Below are 17,638 nucleotides of genomic sequence, written 5' to 3' on the forward strand. Positions count from 1 at the left end.
TGGCTCTGCCACTGAACGGCTCAGTTGCTTTGGGCAGTTACTCCCGGGCCTCACTTTGCACGTGCGCTTACCTAGTGGAGACAAAAGTACATAACCTCGGTAGAGTGCGCACGCCTGTAACCCCAGCACTTTGGGAGGCCAAGGTGGGTGTATCACCTGAGGTCAGGAGTTTGAGACCAGCCTGGCCAACATGGTGAAACTCCGTCTCTACTAAAATTACAAAAACCAGCCAGGCTTCATGACACATGCCTATAGTCCCAGCTACAGGCGTGCTGAAGCAGTGGAATCGCTTGAACCCCGGAGGCAGAGGCTGCAGTGAGCTGAGACCACACCACTGCACTCCAGCCTAGGCAACAGAGTATGAGACTCCATCTCAAAAAAAAAAAGTACCTACCTCAGAGTTCAAACTAGTGAATATTAGGAAGTGCTTGATAGGGACACCAAAGTGCACAATAAAGACTCGCCAGTTTCATTATTATTAAAGAATCCATTTGAATGTCAGCTCAACACAGCCTCCTATACCGAGGCATTGTGAACCGCATCTCCCCAGCTTCTCCAGGCTTTTCCAAGAATCAGGGACACTGTAGCCTGTTGGTCTCAGTGTATGACAGACACAGAGGAGGCACATCTTTAGCTGATACTTAAACAGAGACCCTGAGCGCACATACACCCGCGCACACATACACCCGCGCACACATGCACGGAGCTTCACCTTCTCTGTCATTCTGCAGTGACCAGGAGAGCAAGAGCTCCCACCTCCCTTCAAAACACTGTGCCCATCCCGGGCACTAAGGCCTCTTTAAAGCACGGCACCTCCACGAGGGAGGGCCACAGCCACATACACTCCACCTGGCAGGTGGACAGCGTGAGCATGTGGACCATAGCAGGGACAAGGTGCCCCGGCCAGCCCCAACGCCCTCTGCCGCTGACAGGGACAGAAGCCCTCTCCAGCTGCGTGTGCTGCAGAGGCCATGCGTAGCCTCCAGCTGCATTCTATTCCACTCCAGTGCCTGGGCCAGTTAGCACCAGTGTGGAAGACAGTGAGCTGGCTCCGGACAACAGGGATGGAGGAAAGGTCCCACATTCACATTCCTGATACGTGGACAAGGTGAGGGGCCGCAATTGCTCTGGCAGCATTTTAAAGATGGGGAAGTAGCAGACACCTACGCGTGAAGGCAGGAGAGCCCCAACTGTGGTGGAAATGGCCCCAGAATGGTAGGGCCAAGCCTAGCTCCAGACACCCCAGAGCCCTGGAGAAGCCAAGACCGAGGGAGAAAGCCCGAGGGAGGAGCGCCCCAGTCCCCAGGGTCCGGCCTGGTGCAGAGCTGCAGCTGATGTTCCCCTCTGTGCAGCCCCACCCTCTGCCTCGCTGAGCTCCCAGCTGCGAGGGCCTCGGGTGCAAGGGGGAGGCAGGTCTCTATCTCATGGAGCTGTCAGATGAGACATCGCGATCGGAGTCCTCAGCCTCGCTTGGCGGCGGCGGCGGGTCGCTAAGCGGGACCGCAGCGAAAGCAGGAGACTTTCTAGAAAAAAACACCAGTTGTCAACCTTGGGGCAGGCAGGAATCCTGAAGACGGCACTCCTCTTCCTGCTGCCTCATCCTCTGGCAGCAGGTGAGAAGTACCGGAAGCGAGGGCGGGGCTGCGGGATGGCGAGGGAGCGGCAGGGACTGAACTCTCTCCAACCCCACCCTGACAGGGAAATGGGCCCCGCCTGTGTCTTGGGAACTCAGAGGCTGAGGTCAGGCATGATGGCTCACGCCTGTAAGTCCAGCACTTTGGGAGGCAGAGGCAGGTGGATCACGACGTCAGGAGTTCAAGGCAAGCCTGGCCAACATGGTGAAACCCCATCTCTACTAAAAATGCAAAAATTAGCCAGGTGTGGTGGCAGGCGCCTTGGAGGCTGAGGCAAGATAATCACTTGAACCTGGGAGGCGGAGGTTGTAGTGAGCCAAAAAAAAAAAAAAAAAAGAAATAGCTGAAGTCACAGTAGGAGAGAAGCTGCTGAGCCTCCAGCACCCTGACTCTAGGGCCTTGGCTTTATGTCTATCCGCAGTATTTTTGTGATTTTTAAAAATTCACTTTCTTGTTGCGGTGTAACTTACACAGGGTCAAATGCACAAATCATGGCCCTGACTTTAGATAAAAATCTGCCCCCACAACCCTTCTGTTCCTTGCCAGTTTTTAAACTGCCTCTAACCAGGGGAACCACCAGAGCTGGTGGCCTTGGGAGGTTTCAGCCCTCCCGTCATGAATGGACATAGCTCATCCAACTGCCAAGGGAGAGAGCTGTGGGGCTGGGCCAGCCACACCAGGTAACTCCCAAAGGGCAGCCCCACAGCAAGATGTGACCCAGTCATTGCCTGAGGGTCTTTGGGGCTGTGTCCCCCCGGAAGGCCCCATGCCCAGGGGAGGCGCCTACCGGTCTCCAGACTGGGTGATGAGCCGGCGGCAGGTCTCCATCTGCACGTCCAGGCCGCGCTTCATGCTGCACATCTCCATGTACTCGTGCAGGTGCCGGTTCATGTCGTTCTTGGCCGTGGCCAACTCCAGCTGTGGTGGGGCAGGCAGGGCCATCGGGGTTAACAGGTGGGGTTCACAGCGCCTCTGTTGCCCCCGCCAGGAAGCTAACACGCCAAGAGCAGTGGCTGGGCCGGGGGCCCAGGCAGCCATTACTGAAGGCTCGGATTTTAAAATAAATCAGACCAAGGCAGAAGGCAGCGAATACACCATTGTTTCCTCTGCTTTTCCTGGAAATCTTTGCCTATGGAGGAATGCAAAGGTACTGCTGCAGGCTGTGTTCTTTTAAGACTGATAAGAGTGGTGAGGAAAGTCAGTGTGGGCGGGATAGAGCAGATCCACAGGCTCCCAGGGCCACACAGGTTCCTGTGGGGCCCAGCTCACCCCTCATCCCCTGTACTGCGCTGGTCCTGGGCTGTCCCCTCACTGCACTGTGAGCTCCCGTAAGGGTTAGCGACAGGTCTCCCTCATCCTGGCAGACCCTGACCTCGAAGGGAATTAACTCTGTGACGTGCCGATGAGACCCCTGGCATAGAAGCCTGGCTCACTGCTGAAAGGGGCCCAATCCTCTTACCATTCTCTCCTTATCACTTTATTTTCTCACCTAAAAGCCATTTTCAGACACTAAAAGGAAGACTCCCATATTGGAGGTGCCATTGATTCTGAGACGTGTCCTGATTTCAGAAATGTCACACGTGGAAAACACGGGGCTCAGAATCAAAGAAATCCGGTCTCCCTCCCCGGGCCCATTCTGCAGCCCACACTCTGAGGCAGGCGGAGAGGCAGGGCCCAGGCAGCACAAACTCAGTGCCAGGGACAGTCGACTGCCTCTCTTTGTTTTGGGTACAAAGGGCAGGGGCCACAAGGGCAGGCAAAATGAAACTGCCTGGAGATGACGTTCGTGACTGCCTGAGTGAAGGGAACGGGGAGGATACCAGCTGTGATAATGTGGATTGGACAGAGAGGGTGGGAACTTAGAGAAAGAAGGAAACAGGTTACAGGGCCAGACAACAGAGATGGTCAGGACAGTGACATTTGGGGTGAGATGGCGGCTGGCTGGGTGAGAAGCCCTAGTGGGGACAGCTTCCCTGGCAGGCTTGGATCCACAGCTGGGGCCCCACAGTAGTGGGAGGAGCAGGACACGGTGACTGTTCAACCCAGGGGGAAAATACAGTGCCACCAGCCCTTGTTCAGATCAGCTGCCTACACCCCAATTTCTCTACCTTGGAAGAACCGGAGTGCAGAGAGCTGGGTTCTGGAACCATCACTCAGGGAGACTGGGAAGAAGGAAATGAACCAAATATATTCTACTGAAATACAAGGCTAGTACTGCCACCAGTAGTCTCTGCATATGTCTATGTCCACACTTAATTCACAAATTTACAGCAGGAACAAGGTCAGGAGGTGAACGTCCATGTCAGGAGATGTCCTTGACAAGCCACCTTGAAAACTGCAGGCTCGCTGTGTAAACAGACTTGGGGGTGGGACAGGAGGAGACAGAGAGAGGTGAGGAGCGGTGGGGAAGAACTGCCTCCCGCCCACCACTCTGAGCCTTGGCTTTACCTTGCTCCATCTTAGTGACCCTGAGAGATCAAAGGTCACAAAGATAAAGGCACCTTGGGTACTCCTGAGGTCAGCAAGTCCTCCTAACGGTTCCCCTAATGCAGAAGTCCCCAAACCCCAGGCCATGGACCAGTACCTGTCTGTGGCCTGTTAGGAACCAGGCCGAATAGCAGGAGGTGAGCAGTGGGCAAGCGAGTGAAGCTTCATCTGTATTTACAGCTGCTCCCCATCACTGGCATTACGGCCTGAGCTCCACCTCCTGTCAGATCCGCGGCGGCATTAGATTCTCACAGGAGCCTGAACCCTACGTGAACTGTGCGTGCGAGGGATCTAGGTTGCGTGCTCCTTATGAGAATCTAATGCCTGATGACCTGTCACTGTCTCCCATCACCCCCAGATGGGACCGTCTAGTTGCGGAAAACAAGTTCATGGCTCCCACTGATTCTACATTATGGTGAGATGTATAATTATTTCATTATATATCATAATGTAATAATAATAGAAATAAAGTGCACAGGCCGGGTGTGGTGGCTCATGCCTGTAATCCCAGCACTTTGGGAGGCTGAGGTGGTGGATCACCTGAGGTCGGGAGTTCGAGACCAGCTTGACCAACATCGAGAAACCCCGTCTCTACTAAAAATACAAAATTAGCCAGGCATGGTGGCGCATGCCCGTAATCCCAGCTACTTGGGAGGCTGAGGCAGGAGAATTGCTTGAGCCCGGGAGGCGGAGGCTGCAGTGAGCCAAGATTGCGCCATTGCACTCCAGCCTGGGCAACAAGGGCAAAACTCTGTCTCAAAAAATAATAATAATACTTTTTAAAAATAGTAATAAAGTGCACAATAAATGTAATGTTTGAATCATCTCAAAATCATTTCCCCCGGGTCAGTGGAAAAACTGTCTTCCACAAACCAGTCCCTGGTACCAAAAAGGTTGGGGACTGCTGCCTAAAGTCATTGTACTGGGAGAGAGGAGGAGTCCGATGATTTGAAAATACTTTTTTTTTTTTTTTCTGAGATGCAGTCTTGCTCTGTCACCCAGGCTGTGGTGCAGTGGCATGATCTCAGCTCACTGCAGCCTCCACCTCCCAGATTCCAGCAATTCTCCTGCCTCAGCCTCCCAAGTAGCTGGGATTACAGGTGCCCACCACAATGCCTGGCTACTTTTTGTATTTTTAGTAGAGACGGGGTTTCACATGTTGGTGGCCAGGCTGGTCTCACACGCCTGACCTCAAGTGATCTGCCCGCGTTGGCCTCCCAAAGTGCTGGGATTACAGGCGAGAGCCACCACGCCCGGCCAAAAATAGCTTAAAAGGCATGATTCCATTTAAGATATTATTTTCGTTCTTTCAGATCATGTTTTACACTGGGCACTTGAGGTCCAGGGAAGACTAGGGAGAGATGGCAGCCCGAGATCTCTTCTCACGAAGATGGCCGCACAAAGGCCCCTAGTTGGTTGAAGGCACAGTGAAAACACAGACCTTAAATCCACCATCCAAAAGAGGGAGGCAAGAATCAGGTCAGGCAGGAGGAGGAAACAGTGAGCTGCGGTAGACAGGAGGGTGGGGAGGACTGGTTTCCCTTGCCATATCTTTAGCTAGCAGCACAAATCCAGGAAACCTCATCTACCTGGCCAAGAAAACCAGGTTTGATGCAGGAGCAGGACAGTTTGATGTGTGTTGGGAGAATGAGTATATAGGAAAATAATTTCTCGACTTCCTTCTCAAACACCTCCAATGTGAGAGCAATAAGAATAAAGTCAAGGCTGGGCGCGGTGGCTCACGCCTGTAATCCCAGCACTTTGGGAGGCCGAGGTGGGTGGATCACGAGGTCAGGAAATCGAGACCATCCTGGCTAACATGGTGAAACCCCGTCTCTACCAAAAATACAAAAAATTAGCCGGGCGTGGTGGCGGGCACCTGTAGTCCCAGCTACTCTGGAGGCTGAGGCAGGAGAATGGCGTGAACCCAGGAGGTGGAACTTGCAGTGAGCTGAGATCGCGCCACTGCACTCCAGCCTGGGCGACACAGCGAGACTCCGTCTCAAAAAAAATAAATAAATAAATAAATAAATAAAAAGAATAAAGTCACTCTCTCCTTATCCACTGGTTTCACTTTCCCCGGCTTCAGGTACCCAAGGTGAACCTTCATCTGAAAATATTAAATGAAATATTCCAGAAATAAACAATTCCTAAGTTTTAAATTGCACGCTGTTCTGCGTGGCCCGATAAAATCTCACTCTCTCTGCTGGGCGCGGTGGCTCACGCCTGTAATCCCAGCACTTTGGGAGGCCGAGGTGGGTGGATCATGAGGTCAGGAGATCGAGATCATCCTGGCTAACACAGTGAAACCCCGTCTCTACTAAAAAATACAAAAGAAATTAGCCGGGCGTGATGGCGGGGGCCTGTAGTCCCAGCTACTCAGGAGGCTGAGGCAGGACAATGGCGTGAACCCGGGAGGTGGAGCTTGCAGTAAGTCGAGTTCAAGCCACTGCACTCCAGCCTGGGTGACACAGCGAGACTCCGTCTCGAAAAAAAAAAAAAAAAAACTCACTCTATCCAGACCAGGACATGAACCCTCCCTCTGTCCCAAGGATCCACACTGTCTACACTGCCTGCCCATTAGTTACTTAGGAGCCATCTCAGTGATCAGATTGACTGTCGTTGTATGGCAGTGCCCGTGTTCAAGGAACCCTTATTTTTACTTCATAATGGCCCCAAAGCACAAGAGTAGTGATGCTGGCAGTTTGGATATGTGAAAGAGAAGCCAAAATATGCTCCCTTTAAGTGAAAAGGTAAAAGTTTTCAACTTAATAAGAAAAAGAATCCGATGCTGAGGTTGCTAAGCTCTACAGTAAGAATGAATCTTTTATCCGTGAAATTGTAAAGAAGGAAAAAGAAATTTGTGCCAGTTTTGCTGTCACACCTCGAACTGCAAAAGGTACTGCCACAGCGCATGCTAAGTGCTTAGTTAAGATAGAAAAGGCATTGAATGTATGGGTGGGAGACATGAACAGAAACACGTTCCAGTTGACAGCAACTGGACCCAAGCTATCAGGAGGTCAGTGCTATCTTTGGTTTCAGGCATCCACTGTGGGTCTTGGAACACATGCCCTGCAGATAAGGGGGGACTACATATGAATCTCCCATGTGGGCCTGAAGAGAGGCTGAGACGCAGAGAAGGCTCCATGCCTCTCCCAAAGTCAGAGCGTCGGGAAAGGACCACCTCACCAGGCCAGGAGAGCTCACGGGGGTCCCGTCCATCCCTCCTCCCACAGCAACAGCAACCTCCATTCTGTGGTTCCACAAATCCTTCTTTCTTTGTTTTTTTGAGACGGAGTCTCACTCTGTCACCCAGGCTGGAGTGCAGTGGTGCGATCTCGGCTCACTGCAAGCTCCGCCTCCCGGGTTCACGCCATTCTCCTGCCTCAGCCTCCCGAGTGGCTGGGACTACAGGTGCCTGCCACCACGCCCAGCTAATTTTTTTTTTTGTATTTTTCATAGAGACGGGGTTTCACCGTGTTAGCCAGGATGGTCTCGATCTCCTGACCTCGTGATCTTCCCGCCTCGGCCTCCCAAAGTGCTGGGATTACAGGCGTGAGCCACCGCGCCCGGCCTCCACAAATCCTTCTTGCAGCTCCTAAAGCCTAGAGTTTGAGTTAAAGCACCAGCTCCACTTGCCTCTAGGTACCTTTAGAAGGTACTTCAAGGCTTGGGAAAAAGCATGGAGATTTCTCTGTTATCTCAAAGGCTGAGTGGAAGAAACAGGAAAGTCCCAGTCCATCTCTGAGTGCCATGGCACTGATAGTGTTAATAATAATAAAACAGTCCCCACTATGCTACACTCGCTATGAGCCAGACACTGCCCTAAGCTCTATATATGCATTATTTCATCTGATCTTCTAAACAACCCTATAGGTGAGGTATTATTAAATTCCTCATTTTACAAATAAAAAGGCCCGGCACAGTGGCTCATGCCTGTAATCCCAACACTTTGTGAGGCCGAGTTAGGAGGACTGCTTGAATCCAGAAGTTTGAGGCCAGCCTGGAAAACATAGTGACACCCTGTCTCTGTAAAAAAATCAAAAAATTAGCCGGGTGTGGTAGCACATGCCTGTGGTCCCAGCTACTTGGGAGGCTGAGGTAGGAGGATTGCTTGGATCCAGAAGATCACGGCTGCAGTGAGCCTGGAGTGACAGAGCAAGACCCTGTCTCGAAAGAAAGAAAGAAAAAGAAACAGGTATAGGGCTGGACACATGGCTCATGTCTCTAATTCTAGTACTTTGGGAGGCCGAGGCAGGAGGATCACTTAAACCCAAGAGTTTAAGACCTGCCTGGGAAACACAGGGAGACCCATCTCTACAAAAAAATAAAAATAAAAATTAGCTGGGTGTGGTGGCACACACCTGTGGGCCCAGCTACTCAGAAGGCTGGGGTGGGAGGATCACTCCAGCCTAGGCAACAGAGTGAAACAGAGTGAGACCTTGTCTCAAAAAAGAAAGGACAGAAAGACAAGGGAGAGAGGGAGGGAGGGATAGAGGGGGAGAGGGAGAGAGGGGGAGAGAGAGAGAGAGAGAAGGGAAGGAAGGAAGGAAGGAAGGAAGGAAGGGAGGGAGGAAGGGAAAGGAAAGGAAAGGAAAGGAAAGGAAAGGAAAGGAAAGGAGGGGCTCAGAGGGAACAAGTAACTTATTACAAGTTCAGGGTGGTTGTAAGTAACAGAGCTGAGATTTGAACCGACGTCTGTCTGTTTCCAGAGCCTGAGGTCTTCAGAGCCCACCAGAAGGACTATAGCTGAGAGATCACTCCTCCTCCCAAGACCTTGGTCTCTAGGGTCCTGCAGCAGGGATGAGGCCACTGCGCCTGCAGCCCCACTCAAAACCCTCTGGCTTCCGCTCCTGCCCTTACCTCTATCTGGTCAATGGTCTCCTGATACTCCTTCTCCCGGGTTTTGAACAGGGACTCCGTATCTTTAATCACCTTCTCCAGGCTATCTTCCTGCTGCTGGAGTAGAAAGGGAAGCGGGGGAGGCCAGCCAAGGAGGGATGGGATGGGACGCATTCCAAAGGGCCAAGTCAGGGAGAGAGAGAGAGAGGAAGTCGGGTTAAAGAAACTGGAGAAAGAAAAGCAAAAGGATAAAGGAAGAGGGGAGACGCAGGTAGAGGATGACAGCCACATGGGGGGACAGAGCAAGGAGAGGAGCGGGGGAGTGGGCGTCAGGCTGGAGAGGCAGAGCCAGAGGGCCCTGAGGCCGGGAGCAGAGGTTACCTCTCCCTGGGCCTCTGCAGCTGCCATGGCATAGCCTGAGAAATCCTCCCAAAGCAGCAGGGTCTCCTCAGTCTCCTCCCAAGTCAGGCTGTCACAGTCGTCCTCAAAATCATACTCCCTCCTAGAGACAGGGAACCCGGGTGTCAGGGCGGGCGGGGCCTCGTCCTGGCGGGGGACTGGGGAGCTCCGGCCTCCTGGGCTGCTGTGGTGTCGGTGCTGCGGGAGCACGGCCTGCGGACTCACAGCTGGTTGAGCATGCGCTGCATCTCCTCGTTGATGCTGAGGGCTGTGCTCTCCTCCTCATCCCCATCGGGCTGGCGGGGCCCCTCACTCTCCGACAGGGAGGTGTCCTCCTCGACGGCAGCCTTGCGCTCCCGCTTCCGCCCCCCCATGGATGGGACCTTAATGGGAGACAAGTGCAGAGACTACAGAGACGAGGCCGGGTGCATGAGGAGAAAGGGCGGGAGCGGGAGGCCGGGCAGAGAGGGTGGGAATGGGGGAGAAGCATGAACCAGCAGGAAGGGGGGGGCAGACAGAGAGAAAAGTCACAGTTACAATGACAGGAACAGAAACACGGACAGTCACCAAGGGCCAGACACACAGACACACAGCGGGGGTCAGGGCTGCAAACTGAGAAGGCAGAACAAGAAGAAATCGAGAAGGAGAGCAGTCAGACAAGGGAGGAAGGGCTCGCTGGGGCCGCAGTCAGATGTGCATGATGGCTCAAGAGGAAATTTTTTTTCTAAAAAAAGTCTTTTTGATTAAATGACTCAACTAAAAAAAAAAAGCTTTAGGCCGCAAGGAGGATGAGTGTGCAATGTGTACAAAATAGAACCTGAATCACATCCAGATCTGGAAAGCCGGGGGAGAAGGGAGAGAAAGAAATGCAGTCAAGAGAACAAGAGATAGAGAGAAAAAGGGGGAAGAGCAAGGAAAAGAGAAAGGGCAGAAAAAAATCCGTGCTCAAGAGCCCAGCGGACCCAAACTGAGGGCCAGGAGGCCTAGGCAGCTTAGAAACTGGGACTGGGACATTAATAAGCTTGCGTGAGATCAAACTAACCAGCTTCTTCTGTGGAGGAAGCAAGAGAGAAGATGAGAGGAAGAGAGGAGAGGAAGCAGACAGAGGAGAGAGAGGGGGAAGGGAGAGACGGCGTTAGAGACAGCTTCCACGATGCCCCTCCTGATGCTGCTCCTTACCCCCCAGTCTAGCCCCGTGAGGGCCCCAGTTGCCAGGTAAGGCTCCCCAAGCAGGAGGCAGGGCCTGCGTTCCAGGCCAGCCGCCAAGGAAGCATCCACCTGCCCCACCCACCCCTGAGAGCAGAGGGCAGCTCCGTCCTCACCTGGAACATCTGGATCATGTCCTCGCAGTTGCGCTGCTGAGCCACATCGCAGAGCTTGGCGGTGATGTCGATGCGGCGGCAGATGTCCATATCCACCTTCATGGCTTTCTCCTGGATCTTGGTGTCCAGCTCCGACAGGTTCTGTCCAGGGAGCCCAGGGAACAGTGAGGAGGCGCCCAGTTCTCCAGACAAGGACGAATTAGGCCTGGCAAGGTCCTCATCCTTCCCACCACATTGCACCGGTGCCTCTTCTGTGGAGTCTCCCTGAGCTGAGTGCACCCCTCTTCCTGGGTAGCGGTGGCCTCCCCACAGCACTGTGTGAATACGCTGGGCATGGGGCGGCTCGGGCCACTGCTCCCTGGCCAAACGGAAGCCCTGGAGGGCATGGCCAGTGCCTGGGACATGCAAGGGGCTCACTGGAACCACTAGCGGTCCTCATCCTCCTGGAACTTACATGCCAAGAGAGAAAGAGACTCCTGGGAATTATAAGAGTGGAGAAAGGACTATAATAATCGCAACAGCTAACACTCTTCCGGCTAACACTGCATGCCGGGCACTGTCCCGAGTACATGACCACCCTCACAATACTCCTGCAGAGCGCACGCGTTTATTTCCCCACGCCAAAGGTGAGGCCTCAGAGGCTGAGGAATCGGCCCAGGGCCTCGGCGCCAGCTGCAGAGCCTCCACCCCAGAAGCTGCTCACTAACTGCTCTGCAACCCCAGGCCCTCAGAAGCTGCGCCACCTCTGTGACGCAACACCGAGACTTTTGTTCCTTGTCTTTCTCTGGAGTTAGGGGTGGCTAGGGGAAAAAGGGAAGGAGAGCAAAGAGAAGGGGAGAAGCCGTGGACGGGAGGCCAACAGGCCAACACTAGAAGGGCCTACTCTTCTGGCCTCAGAAGCCTCACTTCGACCCTCGGGAAGCCTGGGGCTGGACTCACGTTACTCATGAGCCCCTTGAAGACCACCAGCTCAGCCTTCAACTGTTCCACCTTCAGTGCCAGCTCCTCCTGGCAGGCATCAGCCTCCTGGGCTTCCTGCAGTTGGGAGAAACCCTGATGTTGGTGGCACTGCCAAGGTGGGAGGAAGATAAAGATGCCAAGGAGGGACAGGGAGACGGCAGCAGGGTCATGGGCAGACAGGGGTACCCAGGGAAGCACCAGCAGCGAGTGGGGCGCCACCCTCACCTCCTGGAGCTCATTTACACGGTCTTGCAGCTGGATCCGCACCGTGTACTCCTCTTCCCACCTGACAGACATGGGAAGGGCGGAGAGAGCTTAGGTACAGAGTCCTTCCCTGCCCCCATGGCTCCCTGTCCCCACCTCTCTGGCTCAGGCCTCAGACCCCAGTTCTGGTTCCCTGGATGGGGAGGAGCAGGGCACAGGAATGCCTGGCCAGCCAGCTGGTGACCAACTGCAGCTGTCACGTGGCTCTGTGCTTCCTGATGGGCGTCGAGCTCGCCAGCTGCCTTCCCGGAACCTCCAGGCTGCGCACCAGGAGCTCTGTTTGGGCAAGTGCTGAGGCTCCGGTCCTCCGTGACGCCCATCCCCGCTCAGGCCCCAGCTCAGCCAGCTGTCCGGCTGGCCTCATTGCCCACCTCCTGCCCACACCAGACCACCAGGTCCACCCGGCCCAGTCTCCCACCTTCGGTCGCACAGATCCGGGCTCCTGCCTCCTGCCCGCACCAGAACAGAGCTCGTCGAGCCTGCTGCCCTGCCTCTTGTGGTACCATTTAACCCTGTAAAAGCATCTGCAGGACACATACTGTATCAACAGAGTGGGTCAAGAGCCTGGTAGGAGACACTCAAAGTCCTTCCCCACAAGCTCCAGAAACTACCCACCCAGAGCCTCCTCTAAGGGAGTCACAGAGAGGTGACCAGACTGGCTCAGAGGCCGGAAGTCCCACAGCAGCATGACAGCAGTGGACACACGAGCCTGGGGTTATTACTAGCACTCAAACCCAGAGGGAAAGAGAAAGTAGAGTATGTAAAGGGGCCCGGTGAGTACGGCAGATGAGAACTAGACACAGCCTGTTCCAGGGCCCAGAATTCAGAGATTAAGACTGCAAGTGGGCCGGACGACACCCTGGGCCACAGGGCAGGGTCCTAGGTAGGGCATGCTTCCCAGAGCCAGCTTTGTCATGTCTCATCAGCCATGGCAGGCAGTGCATATTCTATTCCATCACAGAGATGGAAGCCAGGGCAACGTGCTGCTTAGGACCCGCCCGGCGTTCCAGGGCCCTGCAGTCTAGCTGGCGTAGCAGCACATCTCAAATCCTGTTCCTGTGAGCTCATCACTTCTGTCAGCCCGAGAAGGGAGGGGAACTGCACCAAGAGAGAAACTTCAACACAAGAAAGGTGGTTAGGAAGGGGCCAAGAAGACAGCAAGAAAATTAAAATCTGAGTGGGCAGCTTCTGAAGCCTTGGGTGAAGCCCTTTCTTCCCCTTCCCTCCATCTTCCTTCCTATGTCAGCCTCTGGGTCCCATCTCCTCACTCACAGCTGCACTGCAGTATTCCTAATAATAACTCCTCCACATCACCTCGGCTGCCCCTCCCTGCTGGGCAGAGCAGGAGGAGGCAGCCAGCCCAGCCACCACCCTGCTGGCTCCCCACACAGCCCAGCTCCCAGCCTTCCTGGCTCCCAGCCCCCTTCCCTGTGTGTCCCGTAGGTGCTTCTCCCCTCCTCCCTGGCATTCTCATGCATACAGTCAGGCCACTAAGGGCCCCAGTCGCATCAGATTATGTTTTCTTAGCTAAGACCCTTATCTTTTCTGGGTCTTGGTTTCTTCATCTACGATGTGAAGGCATGAACTGTGGTGCCCTCATGCCCCGGGAGCCCACGAGTCCCTGGAGGGAGACAGTAAGCCTGTCAAGGGCACGCTAACCCTGGACAAGATGTATGAAAGAGGGCAGGAGGGGCTATCTGACAGTGAGCTCAACAGAGCCTGGAAGAAACTTAAGTAAGGCAGTTATAGCTAAAGGTTAAGCCTAAGGAAATCTTACAGGGTAAAAAAAATCTACAAATGAATCATCTGGAAGCCCACTACAGTTCTATTTGTTCTTTGGCCAGACTTCACACAAACAGGTTCATTTTCACCTCCATTTCCATCTGGTCTCACTTATAAGGTTCCCTTAACATGGGCAGAATTTGAGAGCGATTTCCATGTGTTCTGCATGGACCAAATATCTCTCTTCCAAAAAACTGTATCCCTGGGTTGAAGAGAGAAAGCAGGGACCATTCCTATGTTGGGAAAATGGGGGCTCAAAAAAAGGTCACACACAAGGCAGGGGAGCTGAAAATAGAACGCAGGAGGCCTTTAGCTACCTCCCAGTTTAGCGCTCAAGCCATCCCAGGCCTTCCAGGCAGAAGACAGGAGTTACAGTGTTGCTATAAAGAGACCAGAATGAGGGCAGGGGATCTGGGGAGGAAGAAGAGTCACTGCCAGTATCACGTACCATCCAAATCTAGCTAAGGCTCTCTACACAGCAGCGTGCTGCAGAGCGATGAGCTAATCAGTCCCCAAGGAATAACTCTTTCCTGTCCTGGACAGCTGGACCAAGGACAAACGCTCCTTCAGTTTAAAAAAAAAAATGCTCCTGAGAACAGCGTTGTTCCTGTGGTTATGGATGTATTCCAGAACTGTGCCTGTGCAACTGCTGAACGCGTAGTTAACTCCAGAGCAGGCTGGTTCTGGGTGGCAGAATGATGATTTCAGGACAACTGAAACTCCCAAGGACACATAACATGGACCACAACTAAGGAAGCCAGCACGAGGACAGGACTCAAGCTCAGAAAGCCTGCTGATCAGGTCAGGAGTTTGAGACTGGCCTGGACAACACAAAAAAAAAAAAAAAAAAAAAAAAAATAGCCAGGCATGGACATGGTAGTGAACACCTGTAGTCCCAGCTACTCAAGAGGCTGAGGCAGGATGATTGCTTGAGCCCAGGAGGATGAGGCTGCAGTGAGCCGTGATGACGCTACTGCACTCCAGCCTGGATGACAGAGCAAGACCCTGTCTCAATATTTTAAGTCAAGGGTCTGTAGTCATGTATTCCATGCCACTTCTTGCCATCACTTTGCAATTATTGAAACGGGCACACTGAGCTCAGAAAGCAAATCTAATGCTTTCACGGGAGATGGAGCCACATTTGTGTTCTGGGTGGGACCACTAGTGCAGGAGAACATTACATCTTCTTCTGAAGGCAAAATGCTTGTAGGTTTTGCCTCTTTACTTTGCATTTACTTCTAAAATTGCACTTGTTCACCTACCAGTGTTTACGAAATCCTGTATTTGGGATGCTTTTTCTATAATAAAATATTATCATTTATGGGGAAAAAAAAAAAAGAAAGCCTGCTGATCTGTGATCTGATAAACTCCAGCAGGGTGGAGATCCCTGAAGGTCGCCCCCAGACCCAGCGGTCATTTCCTAGAACATTCGGCCAATCCTCACCCAGTACTGAATCTCCGCTACACTGGGCTGCATAGGTAGTTCCCAGGCCCGCCCACAAGGGGTCATAATAGCTGAGATGAGAGGGGATGCCGCCAAACCAAAGCCTGTCAGTCACCCCCTTCCTCCTCAAGGCTTGGGCTGGAGTCTGCAACACACTGTCTCTGCTCTCACTCCTGTCCTATCGGCTTGGTTATCAGCCATCTAAGGAATCCACTTGGTATACAGCCAGCACTCCTGGCATCACATCCCTTCCCCTTGCCCCTTGGGGCCGGGCTCCTCTCAGACAGCCAAATCTTCATCCACAGAATGCACTGGGCCCGCTCCGCGGCCTCGCGGTCCTAGGGAGGGCCCATATCCCAGCTTCTCCCTGCTCAGTCCCCTGCTGGCTCTCCACTCTCCCTCCACCACTGGCGCTTTATACTGCCAAGATTCCCCTATCAGCCCTGCTCTCCACCCTCACCCTAGGGAATTCCCTTCACTCTTTCTTTTCCCAGTTTGTTGACCTACTCAAGCAATGGCTTGAGGTCCCGGAGCTTTTCCTATGAAACCACAGCAGGTACCTGGTTTCCATCAATATTCTTTGGGAAACCTTGGGCTGTGAAAAAATCACTCGTTGCAAGGTACAGCCCCTCCCTCACCAGCCCCTTCCAGTTTCACTCAATTTAGTCTCCCAAATTTACGCTATATCCTTGCTTCCTACTTTTGAAGTTTATATCCCTAACCTGCCCCAGGGCTGAGACCGGTAGGGCAGAGCCCCAGTCCCTTTCACACCGCAGAAAACCCGCAGTTAAGCCTGGATGGCAGAGACAAGCCGGAAAAGTAGGAATCCCCCCGTGTTCCGCTCCCAGCGTCCTTCTTCCTGTCACGAGCAGGGCTTCTGCATTCTCTGCGGATTCTAGTCTCCCTGCATCCAATTCCTTCCAAGCTCCTCATTATACAGCACAAACTTTACTCTCATTCTTTTCACCCCTGATTCTTCGGAACCCACACCGACTCCCGGGCCGTTGTGAGTGGTATGACACAGAGAGACCTGTCCCCCTTTCCCAATCCCTACCTCCGCTTGTACTCGTCCCGCTCCCGCTTCACTTTGGCCAGCACGTTGTAGAGAGCGCGGATCTCGGGCGTGATGGTGTCGATCTGGACGCCCACCCCATCCGGGTGCACCCACGACAAGCCAGGCCCTTGCACCAGAGTGGGCTCCAGTCCCGGCCCGAGCCGGCGGGCGTGCGAGAACGACCAGATGGTGCCGGGCATGAAGCGGGCCGACGAGGAATAGGTGGTGGAGGTGGAGGTGGAGGACGACGAGAGGCTGGCCGCGGAGGGCGCGAGGGGGCCGGCCGGGGAGCGCGCGGGCGAGCCCAGCACGCGCGCCGAAGGGCTGCAGACAGCGGCCGGCCGGGCGCCCAGCTGCAGCCCCAGGGGCCGGATGGGGCTGACGAAGCCGGTCTGCACTGCCTGGTCGCGACGACCCAGGCCCCGCCGGCCCTGCTTACCCTCCTCCAGCGCTTGCTGCAGCTGCTTCTCCAACAGCCTGTTCCGGCGCTCCAGCTCATGCACCTTGGCCAGGAAGCAGCGGAACCGGAGGTTCAGGGTCTTGAGCACGTTGATGTTGGAGCCCAGGTCATTGCGGAGGGCCATGGCGGCAGGCGGGGCCGGGCCCGGCCCGGGCGGCGAGTAGGCAGCAGGGCCGGCCGGCGAGAGAGGCGCCGGGGGCAAGTCTCCTCCCCCGGCGAAGTGGTCGCCTCCCAGTGAGTCCCCCAGTGGCCCGGCCAGGCCCTGCTGCTCCTGCTGCAGGAGGAAGAGGTTGGGGCCGAATAACGGATTCATGGCTGCGCCTTCTGCTGGGAGATGCAGACCGGTGCAGGAGCAGGGATGGAGGGCGAGCCAGAAGAGCCAATGCGGCGCCGGCGGGACAGAGCCGACCAATCAGGCGGCTCGGCAGCGGGGCAGAGGTCAGGGGGCGGGCCGAGGGGGAAGCCAATGACAGGCTCCAATTGGAGGCCGGACCCTGGACCTTTCCGGGTCTGAGGCCGAGCCCTGTGATGAGGGGAGCCACCGCCTGGAATCCAGCCGGGGTGGCGTAAAGCCCAGGACCTCCAGTACCCCATGGGTTCTGGTGGCAAGCCCATCTCCCCTACGCGACTTTTTTTTTTTTTTGAGACCGAGTCTCACTGTCGCCCGGGCTGGAGTGCAGTGGCGCGATCTTGGCTCACTGCAACCTCAGCCTCCCAGGTTCAAGCGATTCTCCTGCTTAAGTCTCCCGAGTAGCTGGGATTACAGGCACCCGCCACCACGCCCGGCTGATTTTTTGTATTTTTAGTAGAGACGAGGTTTCGCCATGTTAGCCAGGCTGGTCTCGAACTCCTGACCTCAGGTGATCCACCCGCCTTGGCCTCCCAGAAAGTGCTGGGATTACAGGCATGAGCTAGTGTGCCCCGCCTTCCCCTACACTTCTATTGCCCTCCTCTCCCCGGAGTTCAATCACCCCTAGCTCTGACTCCAGG

At 54.5% G+C, this 17,638-nt stretch overlaps 1 protein-coding gene across 12 annotated transcripts; it reads right to left on the reverse strand.

Moving 5' to 3' along the window:
• Positions 1–457: 457 nt before the first annotated feature.
• On the reverse strand, positions 458–17,033 carry IFFO1 (intermediate filament family orphan 1). 12 transcript variants are annotated; one of them, XM_019038112.4, is made up of 10 exons: positions 16,189–17,024; positions 11,870–11,930; positions 11,624–11,719; positions 10,685–10,825; positions 10,405–10,413; positions 9,588–9,769; positions 9,345–9,465; positions 8,985–9,080; positions 2,422–2,552; positions 458–1,523 (listed from the first exon to the last, which is right to left on the reverse strand). In XM_019038112.4, exons 1-10 carry the CDS (start codon positions 16,959–16,961, stop codon positions 1,418–1,420), a joined length of 1,716 nt encoding a protein of 571 aa, XP_018893657.1. In that variant the 5' UTR covers positions 16,962–17,024; the 3' UTR covers positions 458–1,417. The 12 variants fall into 12 exon arrangements, with proteins under 12 accessions (XP_018893657.1, XP_063549843.1, XP_063549842.1 ...); XM_063693773.1 differs by lacking the exon at positions 10,405–10,413 and having other exon boundaries at positions 458–1,519; positions 8,985–9,077; positions 9,588–9,745; positions 16,189–17,026; XM_063693772.1 differs by lacking the exon at positions 10,405–10,413 and having other exon boundaries at positions 458–1,519; positions 9,588–9,745; positions 16,189–17,025.
• Positions 17,034–17,638: the final 605 nt, after the last annotated feature.

This window comes from Gorilla gorilla, chromosome 10, assembly GCF_029281585.2.
Source record: "Gorilla gorilla gorilla isolate KB3781 chromosome 10, NHGRI_mGorGor1-v2.1_pri, whole genome shotgun sequence".
Lineage (NCBI taxonomy): Eukaryota > Metazoa > Chordata > Mammalia > Primates > Hominidae > Gorilla > Gorilla gorilla.